Source organism: Frieseomelitta varia, unplaced genomic scaffold, assembly GCF_011392965.1.
Source record: "Frieseomelitta varia isolate USP_RPSP 00005682 unplaced genomic scaffold, Fvar_1.2 scaffold_489, whole genome shotgun sequence".
Classification (NCBI taxonomy): domain Eukaryota; kingdom Metazoa; phylum Arthropoda; class Insecta; order Hymenoptera; family Apidae; genus Frieseomelitta; species Frieseomelitta varia.
The window spans coordinates 232,634-249,325 of record NW_025110244.1 but is presented as its reverse complement, the minus strand read 5'-3'; the positions used below and the strand labels follow the sequence as shown (position 1 = coordinate 249,325).

The 16,692-nt window shown below is 28.5% G+C and overlaps 5 protein-coding genes across 15 annotated transcripts; 3 read left to right on the top strand and 2 right to left on the bottom strand.

The window, feature by feature from the left end:
• The first annotated feature begins 347 nt into the window (after positions 1-347).
• On the top strand, positions 348-3,225 carry LOC122533014 (beta-1,3-glucosyltransferase). The gene is made up of 10 exons (XM_043662304.1): positions 348-497; positions 824-931; positions 1,016-1,125; positions 1,222-1,404; positions 1,488-1,618; positions 1,697-1,877; positions 1,947-2,082; positions 2,166-2,313; positions 2,394-2,670; positions 2,762-3,225. The coding sequence occupies exons 2-10, from the start codon at positions 859-861 to the stop codon at positions 2,915-2,917; spliced, it is 1,395 nt and encodes a 464-aa protein (XP_043518239.1). The 5' UTR covers positions 348-497; positions 824-858; the 3' UTR covers positions 2,918-3,225.
• Positions 2,998-11,750, bottom strand: LOC122533011 (peroxisomal acyl-coenzyme A oxidase 3-like). 3 transcript variants are annotated; one of them, XM_043662300.1, is made up of 13 exons: positions 11,627-11,712; positions 8,500-8,746; positions 5,859-6,005; positions 5,662-5,784; positions 5,424-5,582; positions 5,136-5,283; positions 4,783-5,073; positions 4,538-4,701; positions 4,214-4,457; positions 3,899-4,132; positions 3,680-3,834; positions 3,266-3,559; positions 2,998-3,190 (listed from the first exon to the last, which is right to left on the bottom strand). In XM_043662300.1, the coding sequence occupies exons 3-13, from the start codon at positions 5,976-5,978 to the stop codon at positions 3,098-3,100; spliced, it is 2,025 nt and encodes a 674-aa protein (XP_043518235.1). In that variant the 5' UTR covers positions 5,979-6,005; positions 8,500-8,746; positions 11,627-11,712; the 3' UTR covers positions 2,998-3,097. The 3 variants fall into 3 exon arrangements, with proteins under 3 accessions (XP_043518235.1, XP_043518234.1, XP_043518233.1); XM_043662299.1 differs by lacking the exon at positions 8,500-8,746 and having other exon boundaries at positions 11,627-11,750; XM_043662298.1 differs by lacking the exons at positions 8,500-8,746; positions 11,627-11,712 and adding an exon at positions 6,200-6,313.
• Positions 6,794-11,321, top strand: LOC122533010 (ionotropic receptor 21a). The gene is made up of 9 exons (XM_043662296.1): positions 6,794-6,971; positions 7,322-7,502; positions 7,582-7,730; positions 9,223-9,531; positions 9,616-9,718; positions 9,781-10,067; positions 10,140-10,478; positions 10,545-10,926; positions 11,011-11,321. The coding sequence occupies exons 1-9, from the start codon at positions 6,922-6,924 to the stop codon at positions 11,293-11,295; spliced, it is 2,085 nt and encodes a 694-aa protein (XP_043518231.1). The 5' UTR covers positions 6,794-6,921; the 3' UTR covers positions 11,296-11,321.
• A 68-nt stretch (positions 11,751-11,818) lies between the features above and the next one.
• LOC122533015 (GATOR complex protein NPRL2) lies at positions 11,819-15,055 on the top strand. 8 transcript variants are annotated; one of them, XM_043662313.1, is made up of 9 exons: positions 11,819-11,887; positions 12,478-12,595; positions 12,710-12,801; positions 12,879-13,035; positions 13,109-13,226; positions 13,296-13,530; positions 13,595-13,725; positions 13,796-13,965; positions 14,048-15,055. In XM_043662313.1, exons 2-9 carry the CDS (start codon positions 12,488-12,490, stop codon positions 14,222-14,224), a joined length of 1,188 nt encoding a protein of 395 aa, XP_043518248.1. In that variant the 5' UTR covers positions 11,819-11,887; positions 12,478-12,487; the 3' UTR covers positions 14,225-15,055. The 8 variants fall into 8 exon arrangements, with proteins under 8 accessions (XP_043518248.1, XP_043518242.1, XP_043518240.1 ...); XM_043662307.1 differs by lacking the exon at positions 11,819-11,887 and adding an exon at positions 11,888-11,970; XM_043662305.1 differs by lacking the exon at positions 11,819-11,887 and adding an exon at positions 11,941-11,974.
• LOC122533013 (cilia- and flagella-associated protein 45-like) lies at positions 14,340-16,580 on the bottom strand. 2 transcript variants are annotated; one of them, XM_043662302.1, is made up of 6 exons: positions 16,355-16,580; positions 15,809-16,219; positions 15,330-15,715; positions 15,132-15,264; positions 14,631-14,924; positions 14,340-14,537 (listed from the first exon to the last, which is right to left on the bottom strand). In XM_043662302.1, the coding sequence occupies exons 1-6, from the start codon at positions 16,538-16,540 to the stop codon at positions 14,340-14,342; spliced, it is 1,608 nt and encodes a 535-aa protein (XP_043518237.1). In that variant the 5' UTR covers positions 16,541-16,580. The 2 variants fall into 2 exon arrangements, with proteins under 2 accessions (XP_043518237.1, XP_043518238.1); XM_043662303.1 differs by having other exon boundaries at positions 15,809-16,242; positions 16,355-16,420.
• Positions 16,581-16,692: the final 112 nt, after the last annotated feature.

Below are 16,692 nucleotides of genomic sequence, written 5' to 3'. Positions count from 1 at the left end.
TATATTTTGTATATAAAGTATGAATTATAACAAAAAATTTCATACATAAAATATTTTTAGATAGTATATAATTTTGATAGTTTTGATAGTCTAAGTTTTTCAAATAGGAAAATAATTATATTTTTAAATATTTTAGTGTGTATCATTGTACAAAATATATTAATTTTAATTTTAGATTACATTAATTAAGGATTAAATAATTGCTTCCTATCAATTAACACTAGTAAAATAATAAACGATATTCTGTTAGCGAAATAAAAAATAAGATTAAAATATTTTTATGTTAAGATTATTGTATACGAAATAAAAACTAACATCGGAAGTAAATTTAATTTTAAAAAAATATATTTAAAATGTAAACAAATTTTTATTAGTATTACTAGTATTGCTACTATGTACTTTTAATATATAGTATACCATACTTTACACACATGCGCGCGCGCATGATATGTGCAGACATTTCGTGATGGAGGATGTTTCAACAAAAGGATTTAACGGTGAATTTATATAAAATAATATGTTAATATATTTGATATTCAAATTAATTAATATTATATTTCTGATTTGAAATACGTTACACATATGTATTTTAAATTATAAATTACATGGTATCGTATATTACCAGTCAGCCAAAATTCAAAACCTATTCTGTTAAAGACTCAAATATTAAAATTATTCATTATTAAAGTCAAAACTTTTATAAATATTGAAATAAATTATAATACAGTCTTTCTTAAAAATAAGGAATAAATAATTTGGTCTTTCTAAATCAATACAAGAGAATATTTTTATTTTTTAGAAATTTTTAATTTTTTTCTTACAGAAGAGTATAGTAATTAACTTGAATTTTTGGGAACAATGTGCTTTAAACATTCCATGTTCTTCGTATTTTTTATATTATTCGTGGGTAAAACTAATGTAAATGGTTTAGGTAAGTTATACATGCTACTTATTCTTTGGTCTATTATCAAATATAAATAAATGTTATAATGTTATATATAATAAATATTTGCAGATCCCAGTGATATAGTTATTGTAATATTAGATCAAAAGGAAGGTTATCACATGGCACAAGCTGAAATGTTAAAGAAAAATATTTTTGAACAAGCAGATGCTCTTGATAAGGTATGTATAATGAAATGTAATTAAATTCTTTTACTATATTTAAAAATACTATATATAAAATATAATTTTGTATAAAATATCTAATTTTTTCATTAGGATCCTCCCAAAATTATTTTATCTCATAAATTAAATATTAATGGATCTTGGGCAATAATACCACTTCTGAATCATTTGTCAGATACATATCCTGCTTCAAAATGGTTTTTCTTCTGTCTGGAGAATACTGCAATTAGATTGAGTAAATTATTGGGTATTCTTTCTAAGTATAAAGAAAATAAAGTATGTTCTTTTAAGTTTTTATTCAAAAATATAATTATTTTTAGAATAGTTATGTTTGCTTAGTTAAGCTGTGTTTGTTTTAGAATATATGGATTGGTCATGCATTGTATGATCAAGAACCAACTATCATACATCATTTTGCAGAGCATAAGAAAAAATTTAAATATCCTCATATAGCTTCAGGTTTTGCAATAAGCTCAACTTTGTTAATTAGGTGTTATATATATGTCTTATCTTAAAATGTATTTTTAAAATTTCAATTGTATGCATGACATAAATTTTATTTTTTTAGTTTACTACATAAAATTAATGAAGGTGGTAAACCTAAAGATGATTTTTCAATTGATGCATCATATGAATTTGCATCTTTTGTATTAAAAATTGATAAAGGAGTACGATTAACACACGTATCTGAAATATGTATTATATCTAGTTCTGACTGTGCTACATATCCAAGATTTTTTCATCCATGTGTAAGTCAATACAAATAATTATAAATTATAACTTCCTATAATAATAATAATTCTTTATTTTAATTGAAGGGTTCATCTGTGACCACTGAAAATATATATTTTGCTGTAAAAACTTGTGCAAAATTTCATACTGAAAGGATTCCTGTGATTAAAAGAACATGGGCAAAATATGCTACAAATATCGGTTATTTTAGTGATGCTGTTGGTACAATCACCTTTATTAGATAATTAATTAAATAATAATATGTGTTAATTACGAGTAAAATGATGTGTCTCTTTCTAGTGTAGATAAACATTTACCAGATACTTTCATTGTACCAAATACAACACAAGGGCATTGTGCAAAAACATACAGTATTTTAGTAGAAGCAGATAAAATATTGAGAAGGAAAAATTTAGATTGGTTAATAATCAGTGATGATGATACGATCTTTAGGTATGTATCTTTGTTTATAATATATAATATATACAATTTAATGATGAATATTAATATAACATTATTTACAATTATATTAGCATGGCGCGCATGTTACGTTTATTAACATGCTACAATCCAAAATCTCCAGTTGCTATTGGAGAACGATATGGTTTTCAACTTTGGGACAATGCTTACGGGTATGAATATTTAACAGGTGGAGCAGGTGTTGCTTTATCTGCACCTTTAGTTCATAAAATGATAAAACCTGGTGGATGTAATTGTCCATCATCTACAACTCCAGATGATATGTACCTTTTTGGAATATGTTTAGCGCGAATGAAGGTGCAAGTAGTACATTCACCGATGTTACATCAAGTATGTTTTACGAAATTATTTATTTTATTTAAAATAATAATAAGTGTAAATAATGAAAGTGTAACTTCAAAATGTAATATATTTATTACAGGCTCGTCCTTCGGACTATGCACCTGCCTATCTTGCTTCACAAGAGCCTATATCGTTCCATAAATTTTGGATGATTGAACCTCAAATGGTTTATAACGAATGGTTTGCAGAAGCAGATAAAGTTTTAATTACGGTTAGTAGACACACAGAATTATAATATTATTACAATTTACTACTCATTTTCCAAGTATTTTATAATAAAATATATAAGAAATTAATTAGTTAATTATGACAGAATTTTGTAATAAATTTTTATTTTCCAAATGTATAATTTTTATATAATAAAAAATATTAAAAATATAGCAACAAAAAATATTAATTATATGTTATGTACGTGTCATAATTTTGATCGTACTATTTCTCTCCACCATGACGGCCGTTCAAAGTTTTCTTTAACTTTGAATATTTCTTCTTTGATATGTTCATATATCTGTATACAAAATAGATTTAGATAATTGTTAGATTCAAAAAATATGAAATTTGAAACATAGACAAAATAACGCACTTGACCATCGGACATTCCTAATGAAGAATTTAATATAAAATCTGGTGGTGCCAATACGTCGACTAACGCTACTGCCTCTCGAACCAATTCTTTACACAAAATTATAATTCCTTCTCGTAATAATCTATCCATATTACTCTTGGGTGACGCGTAACCACCAGCATAAAAGTCACCCAATCTTTTTTCTAAAATAACCGCTCCATAAAGTGAACATAATTTTGTCAACACATTGCGCTCTTCTGTTCTCCATGAAGGATTTTGAATACATTCTATGAAGTACTTCATTATCACATGCTATAAAAGATATTAACAAAATTAATATAAAAATAAATTACTAATATATATATATATATATTCATAAATTACTAATATATATATATATATATATATATTCATATATAATATAATTATTACCTGCCCATATAATAGAGATAATGTTTGTGCAAAGAATACTTGAGTATTATTTCTAATTTCAAAATCATCATATCCTTTATGTTTTAAGGTTTGTGTCTGATCATATGTTCGTTTTACATAATAACATAATAACCACGTAAAGGATAAAAATATATCTGTAAAAAATAGATATTAAATAAAATCGTGAATCGTGAATAGTGTTTAAATTGGTTTTCATACTTTCTGGTTTCATTGTTTCATCGATTGTTGAATAAGAGAAGGTATGTATTAAAATATTGTTGGCATCTTTCATAAAATCTGCTGTTCCCAAAGGAGAATTTATTGGTTTTCCACTTAGTATATTTGACCATTGGTTTAATAACCAATTGCTAGCTTGCTGAATCAAAACATTATTTTCACCCTCGAATGTACAAGTTACATCATTTTCAGCTCTCAAGTCGCCCAAACGTGAAACTAACAATCACAAATAAAAACTAAATAAAATAAAAACAAAGTCTAAATTATTTCGTTATATGTAATTTACAATCGACGTACTTTTAAGGTAACCATGCCCTCCGCAAGACTCTCTACAATCTTGTATAATATCTCGACTGGTCCATGAACATACTGGTTTTGTTGCAGAAGATAATGCGTGAATTTCCATACCTTCATTATCAATATTATCTTGATTTTTTGTAGTTATAAGTTTGAAATTAAACTCGCACATTTGGTTTACAAACTCAGCGGAAAATATTTTTAGAGCATATGTTTCTGCCAAGTGAGGAAACAATCGCCATTGCTACATGTTTATGTTAAATTTTAATTGTACGCGCAACATATTTTTTTTTTTTTAAATTTTCATTCGAGTCATTTAAATACCTGCGCTTGATATTCTATAACTGGCCATTCCTCCAATTCTGATGGTCCAAATTGTTTCCTTACAGCACAATATCGTATAGCAATGGTTATTGCAACAGATGCAAAATTTGCACATATTGATGTAATAGTAATACGTCCCGAAGATAATGCACCTAAGGATGCACCTATGCGAATTTAAATATATATAGTTAAAATTGCTATCCAGATTGGATCAAAGATAGTATATGATTTCTTTAAATTCTCACCAAATCGTTTGCTCTTATCTTTCACAGATGCTGTATAATTCCCATCTTCAGTAACATCTGCTGTTTTATTTAACAAACATGTTCGAGAAATAAAATAGTTGTTGAACATTACAAACCCATTGTCCACTCCATTTAACGCAATTTTTTCACCCATGTCACCAATATTAATATTTGGATAAGGCATATGGGTATTTGGATCTCTGACAGGTACAATAAAAGTATGAAGTCCATGATTTTGTTGATCTGGTGTAATTAGTTGTGCAAACACAATAGCATGTGTTGCAGTTTTTCCTGAAAATGCATACATTTTTATTTTTTAAATTCATTTGGTATATTCCTATTATATTACTCACCTAGACCACCAATCCAACATTTTGCAGCTTCAAAATCAGGGGTGTTTAAGATAAAACCCTTTGATTTTGCATCATATGTAGCTGTAGTTCTTATTCCTTTTGCGTTTGTTCCATGAGATATTTCCGTTAGTGCAAAACAACATGTATACTAAAAAATTGTACCATAATTTTTTTTATCATTATATAATATGTTACAGTTTATTAACATAAACATAAATAAAAGACCTTACTAAAATAAGGATTAACAATCTTTAATCAATATTGAAATATGTTTCATTAAATGCTTACTTGTCCTTCTTGAATCTTTTCTACAGTCTGAAAATGATTTTCATTGCCCAGTGCAAGAATTGAACTTGGTACCATACCATCCATCACGCCCATTTTTATTGGTATAGATGCTTCATATTGAAACATTATGTTAAACCAATGTGCATGAATTAATGGATTCTATAAAAAAAATTATATATTTTATATAAATAAAAATTAATTGTTTTTCTTTTTATTTATTATTGTTAATAATGTATACTGCAATATTGTTGTCCCTTAGTGCTCGAACACGAGCATTACAAAGCCTTCGTTCTTCATCTAAAGTAGCACAGGTATGTCTTTGAAATGCTGGTGACTTTTTTATAAAATCCCACAAAGTATTCTGGAATGACAAAGAAATTTCAAATATGAAAATGTATTAAATATATTACTAGAATAAAATCTCTTTCCAAATACCTGAAATTTCACGAAATCCTCTCCTTCTAAATTAAGCTTCAATAGCTTCCAATCAAATGCTGCACATTTTCTATAAGAGTCTAAAGGACCTTTTGGTAGGTCAGCTATTATATCCTTCATCCTAACTAAGTTCTTCAATTAAAATACCTATACAACACAATAATAATTAAAACTATGCTTAAGAGGACATATTTCATTTGTTCATCATTCATGCTACGTCATATAGATAACGATAACACATAAGTATATATCGGAAATAATATGATTCATACATCACTTTTTATTTTCTTTTTTTACAGTGACGGTAATTGTACACAGTCATTAAAAAAATTAATACTCACATAAAGAAAAATAAAAATAATAATGAAGTTATTCGTCGAAGAGTTCAGCGTATACTACTTACACATTAACATACTCGAAAGTTAATAAAGGTTCCATTGTATGCATAATATGGTTTGATAAATTTATTGAGTACAATCGAATTAAGTCAGTAAAGGTTCAGAAATATATATTCGCCGCACAAATATATTCGCACATACATTATACTTTAATATAAAAGAAGAAATAAGATTGTAATTATCTTTGATCATTGCAATATATTTTCATCAACAGTATATACTTATACAATAGTTATACAAGTAATATAGTTGTTTGCAAAGACAGTTGTTTGCCTACGTTTCATATTATTAGTGATTGCTGAAAAGTTTAATTATCAAACTCCCGATTTCCTGTGAATTGCACACGACCTGACAATAATAATAATTGAAATTTAATTTTTAAATTTCATTTCAATTTCTGCTGAATTCACCGTGATGTTCTATTCAAAGTTACATGAACAGAACTGCTATATAAGTGAATTGCATTTGCATTTCAATCAATTGCATTTGCATTTCAATCAATTGCATTTTTTATATAGTTAATTTCCTAGGAAATGGGTTTCCTAAATATTTAAACCTTCTTTGCACAATCAATAAAACAAATTAAAAAGATCCAATATATAATCAATACTGTATAGCGTTTCAATCGAAAATTGCACAAGCATTTCAGCAGTAGAATTCGAACAATGATACTTATCACACTGTTTCTTCAAATCGTATTAGTATCTGGTAAAAGGTATCGTCATTAATGAAGCTTAAATTAATATCACTTTAATTAACAATTTTCCTGCACGTAGTACTTTAATTAATATTTACAATATTATATTTATTACATTCTTGCTGTGTACTATTGCCATTAAGGTTGAGATTTAACGAAATCTAATCCAATAGAACAAAAAACTCAATTTTCACAAATGTTAATTGACAATTATATTACACAATCCAATTGGATAATTCTGTTAAGTTAATTTTTGTCAATTTATATCTCTTTGACGCCCGCGGATTAATTTACGAGAAAGTCTAGTTCGTAATTTGTTTCTAATTAAAAGAAATAATTATTTAGCGAACATTTACAACATTGCATAGCATATTTTATAAGAGTCATCAACGCGAGAACCATGAGAAGAATTTAAAATTCATGGTCGAAGAAATGGTGAAGGAAATTAGTAATCAAAGCAGCTGCATCGTTTTTGTCAGCGATTCTGTCTATCGAAATCTCGTTGATGTTAAAAATATCGAAAATTTTTCAAACACGTCAAAGTACGAGGTGAGATATCTACAACTCTCAATTCTTCCTGTACAAAATATATATATATATATATATATATATATAACATGCATTGTAGATTGCTTTGCGGGATAATGAACAGTTTTTACGACCAAGACGGCGAATTCAAAGAATTTTGACCGAGGGAAAAGCAGTCGATTGCCGTGCATACGTTATACTAATTGCCAATGGATATTTGACAGCAGAATTTTTGCAGTACACAGAAAGGTAAATGTATAATCAGAATATTGTCAAAAAAGTTCTGAAATCTTCAAAATCCGTCATTTAGTAGTTCTATTATGTGATGCAAAATGCAAACAAACAAATTTTCTAAACTTTTAAGTAATAATCAGATTTGTTCGAAACGTTGAAATCCCCATTCCAAACCCGTCGAAAGAAAGTTTCATGTTTCAAGAGTTCGAAACTTCGTACTTTCTCGGTGATCCGAAACGTTTGAAACTTACAATTACATAAGAAAGAATCAATTGCAATGTAAACAAAGAATGTTTGATTAGATTAGAAGTACATTAGATCGAGAAAGATGTTGGCGTCTTTAAGGAAGAGTCTGAATAAGAAATATTTTTGTACTTTGTTATATTTTTGTTTATATTTTGTGGCCACAACAAAAATTTATATGAAAAGTATTAACACCGGTTCTTGAAACAGGAAATTCCTCTTACAAAATAAAATCTTAAAAAAGTACTTCGAGAGTTTCGAGTTTCGAGAATTTAAAAAATTAGTTTCGAACCAATCCCCAATAATAATAAAATTATCAATCGATATTACAAACAATGATTTTGATTTATTATCGAGTGAAAATTAGTAAAATTGTAGTATTATAAGATACTGGGACTTCACGATTTAATTGCACGTAATTCCTCTACGATATAGTTATAAATATAATATTTAGAGGAATTATGCGATATGATAAATTTTGTTTAAAAGGCTTGAAATATATTGAACCGAAATTGGATAAGGAACATTTTTTGTTACGCACCTTTCGGTTTTTCCTCGACACCAATTGAAATAGAAATACTTGCCAGAATCATTCTTTATATAAAGGCCTTACATGCTGAAGCAATTACTTTCACAGATATTTGAAAGTAAATTAGTTTTCATTTTCCGCTAAACGAACTGTTTTGCATATATTTTAATGCTCCACCGGATCGATATGACGTCAAGGATCGAACCGCAAAGTTGTAAGTTTTGTGTTAACCACGAATACGTATCGCGGATACTTATCGCTAAAATTTTAAGTAGCATTAGCGGATGTCATTTTTATAAAATTAGAGTGATTGTAAAGAATTTTATTTTAATTTTGTAATATACGCACAGATATCTTATGCGATAAAGACCATTAGCAACATTTATCGCACAAGTATAAAGTACAAAGTAAACAAACTGACTACTAAATAAGTTATAAAGTAAGTATATTAAGTAATTATTCCGGATAACGATTTAACTTATATGTTAAACATTTTAATAAGAGCGACTTTTTAGATCGTTGCTAATTCTTAATAAATGTTTGTAATAAACAATATTTAGTTTGTTGTATATAATTATTCCAGGCACTGTATGTTTTAAACAATTTATGTAGATGACTATAAAGTTTTGAATGTATTCATACCAATGTTTTACATTTTATATTTGTATTTATACTAGTAATGTTTTATCAATAAATTTCGTATTTGAAATACTAAATCTGACTTTTTATTTTCAGAGAACGTCTCATTAATACGCGTGGATTGTTTCTATTGATATATGATTCTCGTTTATTTCAACCATACCTGCATTATCTTTGGAATAGAATAATTAATGTGGTTTTTATTCGCCAATACAATGAATATAAGCATCGTTCGGGTGGAAAAGTTTCCAAAGAAAAAATTAATTTGGATACAATTTATTTCCCTTCTCACAGAAGAAAATCTATTGCAACAAAGTGTATAGATACTTGGTACAAAGGCAAATGGCGTTATGGTACCAATCATTTTACAGAGAAAATCACCAACTTACAAAAAAAGCATTTGCAGTTTGTAGAAAAAATTAAAATGCTATAATTATAACTATTACTTTAAAAAAATAATAGAATATAAAAAGTTGATATATGTTTTAGAATTGCCGTGTTTGAGCATATTCCAGCAGTGACAGAAAAATCAAGGATATATTATAACAAACAACCAGATGACAAGATAGAAGGTCTTGGAATAGAATTTGAAGTATGTGCTATATATAAATAAATTTTTAATGCTTTATATTTATATTATTTCATATCTTCTAGCTAATACAGATCATATCAAAAGCAATGAATTTTAAACCAAAATATTATATGCCTGATAATATTACTTCTGAGAAATGGGGAATTGAAGAAGATAATCAAACTCATGTTGGACTAGTAAGTGAAGCTATACAAGGAAAGGCTGCATTTTATTTGGGTGATTTGTATTATACATTACACCATTTGAATTATTTTGACCTTACTATCCCATATAATACTGAATGTCTTACATTTTTGACACCAGAATCTTTAACTGAAAATTCATGGAAGCTTCTAATACTTCCATTCAAGTAAGTATAAAATGAAAAAATTAATTAATTGATTAATAGATAACATATATAAATATATATTTTGTATTTCAGACTTTATACTTGGATTGCTCTTGTCCTTACTTTAATTTTAGGAAGTGCTATATTTTATTTTTTGTCATTATCATATAAAAGACATATCAGTTTCTATAAAAATCAAATGCATTTTCAAAACATATCAATGAAGAACGAACTAAAAGGATTATATCTATTTACCGAAATAGGAAATAGTATTTTATATACTTATAGTATGCTGTTTCAAGTTTCATTGCCAAGCTTGCCAAGCCCTTGGGCTGTGAGAGTATTAATTGGGTGGTGGTGGATTTATAGCATTTTAGTAACAGTTGCTTATCGAGCTAGCATGACTGCAACTCTAGCAAATCCAGTTGCCAGGTAAAAATTATTTTAACAAAATATTTTAGTACACTATATGTTATTTATATTTCAATTTGAATACAGAGTTACTATTGATACACTGGAACAATTGGCAAAAAGTTCTATAGGAGTTGGAGGATGGAATAAAGAAAGTAAAAATTTTTTTTCAATGTCATCAGATCTTAGTAGCCAAAAAATTGGCAACAAATTCCAATTAATTGAACAAGAAGATGAAGCTATTGAAAAAGTTGCAAATGGTTCTTTTGGTTATTATGAAAATTCCTATTTGCTTCGACATGCCCGTGTGAAGAGACAAATATTAGAGAAAGAAAAAAAAGAAAATAAAACTACAGAAGATATATCATCAAAACATAATTTGCACATCATGCAGGAATGTGTTATAAATATGCCAATAGCCCTTGGTTTAGAAAAAAATTCACCATTGAAACCAAAAGTTGACACTTTAGTACGTATTATTTTTTTATATATTACTGTAAAACTATCAAAGGTTATTTAGCAGTAATTTAACTTACACAATATATATTCTTAGATAAGGCGTATAATAGAAATTGGATTAGTTGAAAAATGGTTAAGTGATGTCATGGAATGGTCAAAAATCATGGAAATACGACAAGAAGCTGAATCAGAGAAAGCATTGGTTAATCTTCATAAGTTACAAGGTGCATTTATTGCAATTATAGTTGGATACCTATTAGCATTCATGATTTTAATAGCTGAAATTTTACATTGGAAACATATTGTATTAAAAGATCCAAAGTTTGATAAGTATCATTTAGATATATTTTATAATAGTACTAATAATTCTAAGATATAAATAAACAACCTTAATTAATTTTTTATGAACTGAATAAAATTTATTTTGTTATGATATGAAAATTCTAAACATATATTTACAGTATTACACCTTAGCCTTTACAAAATTACAAAAAACACTATTATATTGTTAATATAGAAATAATGTAAACATATTGTACATAAAAAATGTAAATACATACGTACATATATATATATATACACACACACAAGGTATGGTTACAGATTACAATATGTGTATAACTAAAAGAGTTACTATTAATATAATGTAAATATAATTGTGACAAAAACTTAGTATAAATTCTTAATAAAATGTTGATGAAATTACATACCAATATTATAACAAAAAAGGTTAAATATTCTTCCTCTCTTTGTTACACAGGCACTTGTTCTTACTTATTCATTGAATTGCTTTCTCTTTCCCTCTCTCTTTATTTCTCATGATGTTTCCCCCTCATACTTGACTATCTTTTTTCCTTTCTAATATACATTACATATTTTTATCGTTAGCTTTCCTACTTTTATTCTCTTACATCCTTTCTGCATTTGCTCATTTATTTACATTACTCTCATTATTTAAACCCATTGTTTGTGTAAAGAAATATTTTTCTATACTCCTACATTTATTTATATTCTTGTTTTCCTTTATGGTGTAAACATGTTTTCTCTTGTAAATGTATGTACATATATAGAAATATATTGTGACGCATATCTATGTAGTACTTTGGTTTTCAAAAATTGCAATTCAAAATGTCATTGTATGAATTTTTAAACATTTTTTTATCATGTTAAACGAGTTTAAAGGTATTCGTTACGGTTAATACATATTTAATTAATAACGACTTTATGAGTAAAAAATAAGATAAATTTTTCATTTGTATAAGGCAAATGGAGATTCGGAGCAAATACAGAAACTTTTTCGATTTTGTAACATTTCATCAAGTAATTACATACATATGAAAATTTTTATATGTGTACATACTTAAATAAGAATTGAATCTGAAGTATTATTGGTTGATATTGTAACTTTGACTATTTCGATATGAAAATTTTTTGCTAATTTGTTTAAAATTGTAAAACAATAAGTAAATTAAGCTCTTCTTAATAGCGTATGGTAATTAGTATATGCACCTGAACATATTTTAATAATATATTTTATACATATGTATGTATATTTTTGCAGGTTACTGAAAATGACATCAGTAGCGGAGAATACAAAAGACAAAGGGCAAGAAGATCCTATTCAATGTATATTTTTTTCGGAATTTCACCCTATTGTAGGTCCAATGATTACTTGTCAGGTTGGTAAATGTTATATATATTTTGTATTAAATATTATTTTATTTTTCCTCATTATGAATGCTTTTGTATGTAATTTAAAAACACTTTCTATAATGACATATATCTTTTACCAGGTTCCAGATAATTTTATTTCAAAAGATATTTTTGATACTGTCAGTGTTTATATTATACCAAAAGCAAAGTTACAACGTAGTACTATCACAGTGTAAGTGTAAATAAGAAGATACAAGAATTTAAGAATTTTTTTTGGACTGGTTCACTAAGACTGTTTATTTTGTGCAGAACATTAAAGGATTATAAAATCCTAGGATTTCCAGTAAAGATTGACAACAAGAAATATGCAAGAAATGCCTTTTATTTTAACTTATGTTTTGTATGTGAAGCAAAAGCTCGTACTGTACATTATGAACCTGTTGTGAAAAAGATGTCTGATTTTTTAGTAAGAAGTTGCACACATATTGATGATAGTTGTTTTATCAATATTTTTTATTAAATTTAATTTAACATTTCAGATGGCTCTTGAGGTAGAAAATTGTTTTTTATCTGCCTCTGAGGATAAAACAAGATTAGCAGAAATGTTGCAACAGGTAATGCAGGATTTGAACTTGCACAAGATGTGTACATTAACAGGTAAACACATTCTATAAATAATAACTTTGTACATAGATATTAAAGATGTAAAACATAATATTTTAATAGAGGGGACCATGACGTCCCACTTGAAAGTCATAAAGTTAGCACCTGAGCCGAAACCAGTTCTTGATCATCAGGTACCAATATTTTTGGAGGGCCGTGAAGTATTTCAAATGGATCAATGGGATTTAACTACCCAACAAGTATTGCCATACATTGATGGATTTAATCATGTTGCGCGAATAGCAGCTGAAGCAGATGTGGAGAATAATCTAGTTAAAAATTGCGTGCAAAATCTTATGTAAGTATACAAAAATAAAATTTCATTTTGAAGATATAATTTCTACTGTATTGATTGCTTTCAGTTATTATGGTGTTGTAACTTTGATTCCAATATTTCAATACAGTAACGTATATGCTGCAACTTCTAAATTAAAAGAATTGACCGAAAATACAAAATTACAAGAACGGTGTATAGCATATGCTTCAAAATTCCGTAAGTTTTATATTTTCGATGTAAGAACTTGTAATAATTGGAAAGTATTCTACAAATGACTAATTTTTAGCTAGACAACCTGCGTATCTTAGAGACATATTTCGAATGTATGCAAGTATGACACATGGCAACAGCATGAGAGACTTATGTCAACGTCTTAATCCTCAGAATTTAAGAATTAACGAAAGGCGTTTGGTACAATTTGGCCTTATTGAAGGCCTTATTCGTCGGGTATATAAGGTTGTCAAATCTATTGTAAAAGCTTTATTTCTTTTTAGAATCATTTTATTTTTAATTTTTATAAACTTTTTGTAATTTGCAGTACCCGATATATTTACCAGGATCGCCTTACAATGAGGAAATAAAAAACAATCCAGTTTATAAGTATTTTACAGGAACATATAGCCTTGACGAAATTTGTTGCAGTACAGGTCAATCAGCTGCACAAATCGAAGATATTGTTGAACGTGATCCGAATGTTGTTATGTTATGGAAGTAATATTTAGAGATGGTATTTAATGAACTTTGTTTTCTGTGATTTTTATAGATGTAAGTGTCATTTATTTATGCAGGATATATTATGAATGATGAATAGATAGAGTGGATAGGCGACTTTATTGTATATTACTGATCATTCGTTTTACTTCATTGATGTATATTTGAGGCACTCTATTTCTTTTCATTTCCTCACATTTCCTCTCTATTGCATCACATAGCTTTTTCTTACGTATAGCGGCTTCTGTGCGAATTGCTAAACCCTCATCGAACATCTTTTGCCTTGCTTCGATACGTTCTCTTTCTTTTTCATTGACCTAATGAAAATGATAGTTATAGAGTAATTCTGTAATATTATCAAAAGAATAATAGTAAGTTGAAAAGTGTATAATCTAATTTTGAAAACAAACCTGTTTTAATATTTCGCTCCTATGAATTAACGCTTGCCGCTGTTTCTTTTCAAGTTCTTTTTGTTCTCGACAGAAAGCCTCCCTTTGAACACGTACAATTTTTTCGAATTCACGTCTCTCACGTTCTAGTTCAATTGCCTCCATTACTCGTTTGTTATTTATTTGTTTCTTCCTTTCTTCCATAAGCAATTTCTGAGCCTCCGCTCTTTTCAGAGCTTCCTCTTTTTCTTTTTGTCTCCATTGTCGTTCTACTTCTTCTTGAATTCGTGCAGCGCTCAAGTCATCGATTCGTTCCTACAAGGATGGAACATGTCATTATCAAAATATAAGTGCGAAACGTACAATTATCTGTCTATTCTTATTTGTAAATAATGTATAACAAAATTTATAATGCGCAATGTAATAAAGTGATACAAATAAAAGATAAATTCAAAGTTGGGTATTAAACCAGAAATTATAATTGTAATATAAACTGGAAAAATAGATGAAAAAAGAATGAACCTGTAGACCTCTTGCTTGCAACGTCTGCGTTGCAACAGTTGCTTTGAGTTTTTCTTTTTCTAATTTTTTCAAATTTCGCTCTTCTGCCAATTTCGCTTCCCTCTCTGCCTTATATCGTTGATACTCTTGTATCCTGTAAAATATTATTGCTAATGATCGATCAAAAATTCAATAATTTAATAATGCAACAAATTCCACCTAAGATCAATGATTTTATTTTCCTGCTCCTCCATAGCCTTAAAGTGTTTCAATTGTTCGTTTCCATCAGCAATTTGTTGCCGTACTAGTGCATTTTCAGATTCTTTGCTTCGCAATTTTGCAATTTCTTCCTGTTGCCAATTGATGTTGCTTAAATTAATTAACCGACTCTCCTCTTGCTTCCTTTCAAACTCCAGCGTCCTGTTTTCTTCGTTTTCCTTTATTTGATCCATGAGACTGTTGGCAAATTTTTGCCTCTTCACCGCTTCGTCCTGTTCCTTTTTAATCTCTTCTTTGATTGCCCATCTTCTTTCATTCTCCATCATATCATTGAGACGTTTCTCTTCTTCTTCCAATTCGAGTTCAATCAGCCTCTTCTCTGCTATCTGTAAAAAAAAAGAAGAAAATTACGAGATTCAGATGAAAATGTTGAAACCAAAATTTTATTTGAATATTTGTTACTTGAAATCGTGCATTACCTGGGCATCTCTGATTGCACGACATTTAGTCTCTAAAATGATTCTGTTGCACTTTTGAATTTCCTCCTCTCGTTCAAGTTTCATATTCTCTGCTCTTTCGAGCACATGTTTCGCCCTTTTCCTAGCTTCCTCTTCTATTTCGATCAATTGCGGACACTTCTCCCGAGGCCTTTCTTGATCTAATCTACGAAACTCCTCTTTTCTCTCTGTGCTCTCCTTTGTAAGTCTCTGCCTCTCCTCCTCCTCTGCTTTAAGTGCTGCCTCTCGTTCTTCCTTCGTCATGGAGCTGTACTTTCGAAATTCCTCGTACTCTTCTTTCGTTAAAATTTTTGGATGCAGCATTCTCTTCTTCGCGATCTTCTTCCCGCTAAGTTGCATTTTTGGTCTACCTTTGCCTATCCTTTTGACTGACTAAATGATTTAACGTACGATCACTACAGATAGGATTATTTGTGTATTAATTAATTAACAATGTGCTTAATTAAAAATATCAAGATACGCCCTTTTTTTTTTTCTTTGTTTCAAAGTATAAAAATACAAAATTACCTCCTTTTCATTGCACGAATAACGATGTTGGTCAGATTTATGCTCGGCGGTTCGAACACAAGCGTTCTGTTGTTTACTCGAGCAAACATCTTTGAGTTTGGTTTCTTTTCGATTGTAAGACGATTGTGATCCATAACAAATCGTGTTTGCCTTTGACGTATTATCCCTCGCTCTTTGCACCACCATTTCACACTTTCCAAGGTTTTATTTTCTTTCCAAACAACGTTTCATGTATTCTTCAATCAATCGTTTCGTTCCTTTCGATTAATCAATCTGCAAAGGCTATATTTTTAACCAAATGATTTTCTTCACATTGAACAAATGATTGTTATAACGAG